Source organism: Cyprinus carpio, chromosome A5 (assembly GCF_018340385.1).
Source record: "Cyprinus carpio isolate SPL01 chromosome A5, ASM1834038v1, whole genome shotgun sequence".
Lineage (NCBI taxonomy): Eukaryota > Metazoa > Chordata > Actinopteri > Cypriniformes > Cyprinidae > Cyprinus > Cyprinus carpio.
Window position 1 is genome coordinate 35,155,666 of NC_056576.1, and position 8,796 is coordinate 35,164,461.

At 38.4% G+C, this 8,796-nt stretch overlaps 1 protein-coding gene across 6 annotated transcripts in view; it reads right to left on the reverse strand.

Moving 5' to 3' along the window:
- Positions 1–8,796, reverse strand: part of kntc1 (kinetochore associated 1) — an 81,779-nt gene that overhangs the window by 62,543 nt on the left and 10,440 nt on the right. For 4 of the 6 annotated variants that reach the window (XM_042757048.1, XM_042757047.1, XM_042757045.1 and 1 more), the window contains exons 11-19: positions 8,246–8,350; positions 6,932–6,975; positions 6,742–6,807; positions 5,860–5,935; positions 5,624–5,746; positions 4,776–4,942; positions 4,560–4,671; positions 2,792–2,935; positions 415–471 (exon numbers count right to left, since the gene is read on the reverse strand). In XM_042757048.1, coding sequence (XP_042612982.1) covers positions 415–471; positions 2,792–2,935; positions 4,560–4,671; positions 4,776–4,942; positions 5,624–5,746; positions 5,860–5,935; positions 6,742–6,807; positions 6,932–6,975; positions 8,246–8,350 — 894 coding nt within the window. The remainder of the gene's footprint in view (positions 1–414; positions 472–2,791; positions 2,936–4,559; positions 4,672–4,775; positions 4,943–5,623; positions 5,747–5,859; positions 5,936–6,741; positions 6,808–6,931; positions 6,976–8,245; positions 8,351–8,796) is intronic. The other 2 variants (XM_042757049.1, XM_042757046.1) reach the window with 1 other exon arrangement.

An 8,796-nucleotide genomic window follows, 5' to 3' on the forward strand; every position in this document is an offset into this window, starting at 1 on the left:
GTGACATAGAATCGGTGGGCGGGGCTAAACAGTCAGTGCTGTAGAAACAGGCGTTGATCTTCTGTGAAGGGGGAGTTTAGCCACACTATTACATTATAGAGTGTCACATTCCACAAGCTGTCGTTCTGGCAGATTGTCTTCAATATAAACGTTTTTTTTTTTTTTTTGAGTATGGTCACCTGATGATGTCTAGGATGCATCAGGACATTCATAAAGTGAGATTTGGCCACACAATGTGACTGTGATCGATGTCTGTCACAACGGCAAACGAAACTGAAGACACAGAAAGTGTCACAAATGGCTGGCTTACTTTCTAGGCTGTGGTTAGAAAATAAGAAAAGTTCATTCTGAAAAGTAATATCCTTGCATTTAGAAATACTTTTTTTTTAAAAAACGCTCATAAGAGTTCACTACCTTTTCTGTTAACTCCAGATTCCTCGCACGTTGCTCCAACCACCTGGCGAGGATTTTCTGCATATATTTAAAATGTAAGTGTTAATATGTAGCACAATTGACTAGTTTCTTTTAAATCAGTGCTCCATCCTTGGATGTGGGAATAAAAAAAATTAAAAAAAAAAAAAAAAAAAAAAAGAAGAGAAATTACAACAGATTTTAACATTACAAGAAGAACACGTAAGAACTATTTGACTTTGAAATGTTTTGTTTGCATTTCATCAGCTTATTTATAGCACAAAACCCTTTTCTTATCCACCTAACAAAGTAAGATTTTTTTTTAGGGCTGTCAAAATTAACTTAACTTATTTTTACTCAAAGGGATAGTTCACCCAAAATTGAAAATTAGCCCATAATTTACTCACCCTCAAGGGATCCTGGGTGTATATGACAAATATAGACTTTCAGACAAATACAATCAGAGTTATATTAAAAAAATATCCTGGCTCTTCCAAGTTTATAATGGCAGTGAAAGGGTGTTTTTTTCAATAGTCCAAAAGAAGTCCAATAAAGCGCATCAATCTAGGACTGTGAAATTAATCTAAATTCAGTTTCGATTTCGACCTCCGACGATTATGAAAATACAATAAATTGAGATAAAACAATTATTGCGCCCCACTCCGCCCCCTTTCCAGCAGTGTTTTCACTCCTCCATAAAAGCCCATTTTCACATGTAGATCAGTAAAATCATGTAACATGACTTTTGCAAAATGGGACATGCTTGAGTTATTAAAGTTGAACAGATTTATGTTTTTGAAAGCATGAAAGAGGACTCACACTGTTCTTCAGTAGTCTTTCGCTCAGAGACGAAACAGAACACGGACATGTAAATTCATCTTTAGGCTGAACGCAAGCACCTAAACGGTCAACGCAGAAATGTGTCAAAATATGGTGCTTAGTGATCATCCATGTAAACCCTCGGTTTGTGATAAATTATTTAATAAATGAATGTAAACAAATGAGAATGAAAATACGTGTGTAACAGTAAACTGGATCCGTGCGGCTCTTAAAGTGACAGCGGGATATATTCCTGCAGCCGACTGTGGGCTTAATATTAATCAAACGACCAAAGACAGAATCACTCGCTGCTCTTCACTGAAGGTCTTCTGAAGCTTTAATAAGAAACAAAAGAAGTTTAATTCTTACAGTGAAGACTATTCTGTTTTATTTTACATTTGATTATTCAGTTTCTATAGGCTGTGAACTGGATGCTTTAGACTTGCATTAAATGTTTTTGTTTTGTTTTTTGGTTATATGGCCCACTAATAATCATGTTAAATAATCGTGATTACAATATCGACCAAAATAATTGTGATTATGATTTTTGTCATAATCGAGCAGTCCTACATCAGTCCATCATAAAAAGAGCTCCACATGCCTCCAGGGGGTGAATAAAGCCCTCCTGAAGCGAACCGATGTGTTTGTCTAAGAAAAATATCCATATTTAAAACTTTATAAAGTGTAATCTCTAGCTTCCGCTAACTGTTGTATGCACGTTCATTCCGGTGGATGACGTAGACGTAAGGTCGTGAGAACCAACGTTTGTTTACGGTCCTCACTTTAGCAAAGGAAAACCAGTCTCCTCTCGGCTTACATCGAAATCCTCCCACATTTTTCTTCACAAATCCTCGTTTTGTACTTCTAATTTGTGACCGGGGTTTTGTTTTGCTCTCCGCTGCACTTCTGCATCATCACTTCTCACCGGAGCTTCACACAAATGCCATGTGGGACACTGTTTATGATGGATTGATGCGCTTTATTGGACTTCTTTTGGACTATTGAAATATATCAGCCATTCACTGCCACTATAAAGCTTGGAAGAGACAATATATATTTTTTTAATATAACTCCAATTGGATTCGTCTGAAAGAAGAAAGTCATACACACCTAGGATGGCTTGAGGGTGAGTGAATCATGGGGTTATTTTCAATTTTGGGTGAACTACCCCTTTAACTTATTAAAATAATATAAATTGTTATATTTTTCAAAGCCTATTACATGCTAAAAAGAATGGATTTTAATTATACTGTAATGTTGAATGGTTATGATTAATGGCTAAAATTGAGAGAGAAAAAAGCATTTAATAGAGACATCATTAGCAGTATTGGTATCAGTGATACTGGCCTTCATTAATTCATCAATTTGGAGATGCAATGTGAAATTGTGACAGAATAAATGTATTATATTTACGATCAATCATGATTAATTGCAGAAAAATGAGTGTTAAATTAAATCGACTGACAGCACTCATTTCTTTCCCAATAACTGGTGTTTAATCGAATTCACAACACACTGATGTCATCAAGACAAGCTGGACACATGGTGTTTGAAGTCATACCTGTCCGTTGGGCAACACTCTCCACACAAACGGGACCACAACCCCCTTCAGCCACAGCCTCAGGTCCTGTGACGGGACGTCCGATGAGATGGAGCCCAGCAGAGCATGCAGGCTGCTCTCATCAAACTCCCTGGAAAACTCACCCTGGAAACATGCATTTCACCTGACCATCATAGAAATAAACTAGCAACAAAGTTACAATACTGACTAATAAAAATAAATAAATACATAAAAAATAAATCAAAGTGATTTAAATGATCTAGAAAACATCAGGGACTTTTTAGCACCTTCAAACAACTTTTATCTCAGTAGAAAATAATGCATACTAGGGTCAGAAATTAACGGGGGCTTGTGGCAAATATGCTAACAAAATAAACAAAAATAAACATTGCCACACAAATTCAAGATAAGGGGGTACAAAATGCCCCTGCACTAATAAACTGAACTCTGACGGCTGCTGCAGTTAAAGCAAAATATGAAAATGACTAAAGTGTCAACTGGAGGCATTAAGTAAACGCTGCGTCAGATTCTCGTCAGTTTAGCTGACTGTGCTCTGTTCTGTGCGCTCGCACACAAATTCAGTGATTATAACTGAACTCCTGTGTACCAACATCAACATGTTTTGATGAGCAAGATCATGACGTCATTTCTCTAAACACAAAAACCTTTTATGGTTATTCTATTAATTGCTATTAATCAAAATCAAAATTTATTTTGATTAAAACTTGTTCAGATTATAACTAATAATAATAATAATAATAATAATAATTAACAAAGGATGGATCTTAAACCAAGGGAAGATATTAATAAAACGTCCTCATATTTAAACTAAAGGAATGGTTAATAAATAATTTTTCCGTGTCTCATGCGCGGCGCTCCGTGAACTGCTCACGCGTGTTCACTTCTACACGGAAACTTATTCATTATCTCAGGTTTTCATATAGACTCATATTCCCTGTGACGATGTAAAATGAGGAATATAAAATATGATTAGACGCCAGTGTCAGGTGTGTTTCGTAGAGTTTCTGTGCGCAGGTGTTCGAGGGAATCTGCTCAAAATGTAAAAAACACACCATGAAACAGACACCATGCAACTTAAGAACTTTGTCATTTATGAGATATGCATTACACATCCATGAACATGTTATTCTTCTGTGAAAATGAAAATGACTTGTAGATCGGCCGAACTGATGTCTCTGAATGAGAAAACACCACCGCATTCATTTCCAAACACAGAAACACGGGTGCGGTTTAGCTTTGAGTGTTGGAAACGGATGCTTTGTGTTCATTATAAGCTACAGAACACGTGTAAGACTGCATATACGAAGGACCAGGGTTAAAGAATTTCTTTAGTCTAAAAAAGAATTTCTAGAGTCTATTACTAATCTTTCAGTGTGTTTAGAATCATTATAATGTGAAACACTCAACACAGAGCTATTGAGGAACGATGCACTTAAAGCAGCAGTGTCTGCATTAAACCGCATGTTATTACAGTATTTGAAAACGCAGCATTTCTTTTACAGTTTCAGTACATTTATAAATATATTAAACCCTTTATTAAACCCAACATGACTTATTAACTTATTATTTAAGAGCGAGTCAATCATTTTTGTATCATTTCAAGCCATTAAATCATGGAATGGGTTTGACGTGTTCATGATTTCAGTCTCTATATAATGCTGCGGTCACGCAGACGACTCTCTCAGCGCTGGGAATCTCGCCGTGCCCCACAGAAGTGAATAAAGACACTACATGTTTTTAGGAGTACCTCATGTCGAAGCCACAAGTGCTGTGCTCCAGTAAGATTGCCCTCTTTCAGAAGAGCGAGGACGTCTTTGAGATAATCCGCACTGTTCAGGAACTCAATCCATGCTATGCCCCTGTTAATGACACGAAGTGATTACTGCAAACGTGCAAAGAGACGAGGTGCACAAGTGTGTGTCCTAGACTCAGTGACAGAGACAGACTGGTCTGCTGGACGTACTCAAAGTTGTCCGGCCCATAGACGCTGGCGAAGGTGGCGAGCTTAGCCAGGGCGGTCTGGATCTGGCAGCAGGGGAAGCGGTTCGAGGTGTAGCTCAGCATCTCTTCAGCGATGCTCAGAGAAGGCCAGGAAGCAGTCAGACAGTACTGCACCACAAACTGCTCGTCCTGCGGGACACACGGCACGACTGCACGTTAAACATCCACACTACACACTTACACAGCACAGAGTTCAGCCTAACCAGCTGCTGCTCACAGACTCGGTGTAGAGATGTTATTTTACCATAGAAATAATTTTACCATAGCCCAGAACTGCTCCCCATATCATAGACTTCTGATTTATTATACACTTATCATGAAATAACCATCATTCTCTGACAGAGTCCTATTATTAGTTTACTTTACAACATACACAAAATACAAAATAATAATAATAATAATAATAATGCACCAACAATCAGTAATCTGGAGACTGTCCATTTACACTCGACAGTGTTCTTCAATCATGGTCTTCTAAACGAGGCTAGATCGAGACCTTCGTGGTGTCCGGATCACCGTGTTATTATTTTACACAGCCTACTAAACATTTAGCTTGTGTTTCAATCATATTTTCCACCTTCCACCAGTATCTCAGTACAGCGAAAACTCTACTCTTTGCAGATTAGACTGAACTAAATAAAGTAATTTATTTGCTCATACTCAGGCACTGCTTTGTTTTGAACCACGTGTCACTCTCCTGCTCTATATCTTTAGTCTCTATAAGGTCTTAACATAATGACAGAGATTTGAATACATTTACTACACATACATGTGTTTACAGGCTAAGACTGCTGTAAAGCGGATTATTACCATGATCTTCATCAGGTTGGTCTTGGCCTCTTCGATGAGCTCGGGCCACTCCAGGGTTTGATCACTTCCTGATGCTGAGATCAGCTTTTCCAGCACAACATTGAGCTTCACCTTATACACCAGCTACAACACACACACACACACACACACACACACACACACACACACCTCGTCAGCTCACCAGGACCGTGCTCTTATAAAGCAGACGCTCACAGCTAACGTCACCAGGGTCTTACTTCAACATCGAGTCCAAAGGCTTTGGCAAATTTCTCTGCTTCTTCAAACTTGTGCTTGTACAGAAGTTTGTTCAGTCTGGAGGGAGAAGATCAAGAGTGAACACAACACCGCAAGCAGACGCTGAAAACAACCGGCAGTAACTGAACTCTTTAACTCTCTGGTTTTGTTCGGTCGTGTTAGTCTGAAACACTCTGCAGTTTTTCTTCAGAATGCATGAAGCTTCTGCTGTACTGCTGTGTGAACAGAATCACAAACGTGTCTGAAAAGGTAACTCCACTAACAGACATCAGCTGATGAGCAGATGGATCTGGTTCTGATGAGAATCATCACTCGGTGAGAAGCTCCTTCAGGCTGAGAACTGGATGCATTCATATACAGACCTACAGAAGCATCTAGAGGCTAAACCCTCGTATCACAGATTATTTTCCTCATTTCTTTCCAACAGGTGGCACTAACCTGTATCCAATCACTAATGCACTTATTTATTTAAATTTTATGATAAATGAATAATATTTTAATTAGAATATTTAGTAACACGAAATCCTGTCAAATATTAGAGAAAAACATAAATACAGTCCACTCATTTAATGAAAAATTTAATCACTACTCCGTTGCAGTCTCAGGTCTGTTTTGCGAGTGAACACGAGTGAGACGACTAAATGAACAAGACCAGAGGATTAAAACTTATTTAAATCTGAAGAAACAGAAAGCAAATAAATTAATCATTATAATGAAGCAAAACCACCCAAACAATCTTTAAAATCAAGCAGAGCATTCCTTCAGCTGCTTCTTCAACAAATATCTTAATGACATCAAAACTTGTTCAGAATTACACTGCGGATCCCATCATGATCAATCTCAGGGATGTTAGAGGAGCACACCTGTTCTCTGGCAGCGCCTCCGTGAAGCATCTGATCACAACAGCAGACACTGGATCTTCACAGCTGCTAGGACACATACAAATCAGTAATCATCCAAAAATATACTACTACAACATATTAACCCCACAATATTAATGCAGATCATTGGCCTTAATATCTACAGACGGTCATGAATGTGTCTGTTAGGCACCTCTGTGTGTTCGCCAAAACCCCCTCCAGCAGATAGATAGGGTCCTGAGGAAGAGAGAGGGTCATAACTCTGTGTGAGGTGGGCAATATACCAGCAGAAGATCATCAATCAGTACAACTATTCAAGCACTGTTTCTTTTACAGCTCGACCGATATATTGCTTCCAACAAGTTAATCAGCACTGGTCATCAATACTGGTTATTACCATAAACCCACATCTATAATTAATTATAACAGTTAATTCTGGCTCCCATAGGCTTCCCAGCAGAAGACGCAAAGAAGTGCCTCTAGAGAGCGAATAAAAACCACCGGAGCTGCTTTAACCACTGTACACGCAGATCCTAATATTAGACTCAGAAACACGACGGATCAATGTCTTATACTGATATACCTTGCTGCAAATATACCATCGTCATTTCTACATCACCTTTTCAGATTAAACACAAAAATATATTCATGATTACAAACTTGATCGTTAAGCGTGATTAATTACAGAAAGATCTGTGATTGAATAAAGGCATTTAAACAGCACCATAAGTAAATAGGGCTGGGAACCGAGAACCGGTTCCGTTTTTTGAAAAGAACCGGAATCATGAGCAATTTCTAAGTTCCGGTTCTGAAACCGGTTCTGGTGCGACATTCTGACGGTTCGGGGTTTCCCGTGAAGGATGTCACAAACCAAATAACAGACACGCCGCCCTGCCTCTTTAATTACTGAGCACACAGTTTCACACAGCACCTGCTGCCACTAAATTACATTATATTTGTGCCATATTGTCATTAATATACACACTGACTTCAACTATTGTTCTGTAAGTATGAGGGTTAGATTATTTAGTGTACAGGTCATTTCAAGAGTGATAAACAGTGATAGAAAATATTATTTTCATGTATTTTAAATGTTTAAGAATGTGGAAAGCATCACAGCATCTCCTGACTGCATGATTATTTGTAAAATAGGGGCTTTATGGAGTGTGTACACACATGGTTATAAGTATAACAGTTTATATTTCATTAATTTAGGAAAATGAACAAGTGTCTCAGTCCTCAAGGGACTGTTTGGTCAACCTTATTCCTGCTTGAAAAACAAAATGTTATTGATAGTGTAAAAAACAAACTATTTTTAAGTAGTTGTTTAATGATTTTAATGGAACCGGAACCGTTAGGCAGAACCGGAACCAGAAAATTTCTAAGGATTCCCAAACCCTATAAGTAAACCAAGCTGTGTTCAGTACATCACGGCTCAAAGAAATCTTACACGTCTGCATTATATGATGCATATTTCCATACTGTTAAGATCCACTGTTTTAATTACCATACTGATTCCCTTCTGGATCAACCACGAATCTGAAGACACTTCTAGTGAGTAGAAAACCTCCATCGAAGGCAGCGCCTGGACCACGAGCTTCCTGGCACGACCCTTAACACAGACCAGAAAATGTGAAGATTAAACCAGAGAACTGTATTTTAAGGGATTGTGACATCACTGTAATGTAGGTCTAACTCAATCTGACCTAATGACATCATCACCACACTGCACAGCTGATTGGTTTTCTCCTGTATCAGTAGCCAATGAGCTCACTGCTCAGTATTCAAATACCTGGCTTTGTTTGCTGTGGCTCACTTCAGAACAGCTGACATCAACATCTAAGATAAGTGAAGGCTCTTTTAATCCACATCGCTGTGTATATTTGAGTGGTTTGTGTATAACTGAGTACAAAAATGTGCAACCATAAACTAGTTTAAACTAAGTGTCATGTTAGCAGTTTGCATCAGCGAAATATTTCTCATATTAGCAGCAGCATTTAGCATCTGTGTTTACAGCTGGAGCAAAGGCAGTTTAGAGCATGTGATCGCTCTGAGGAA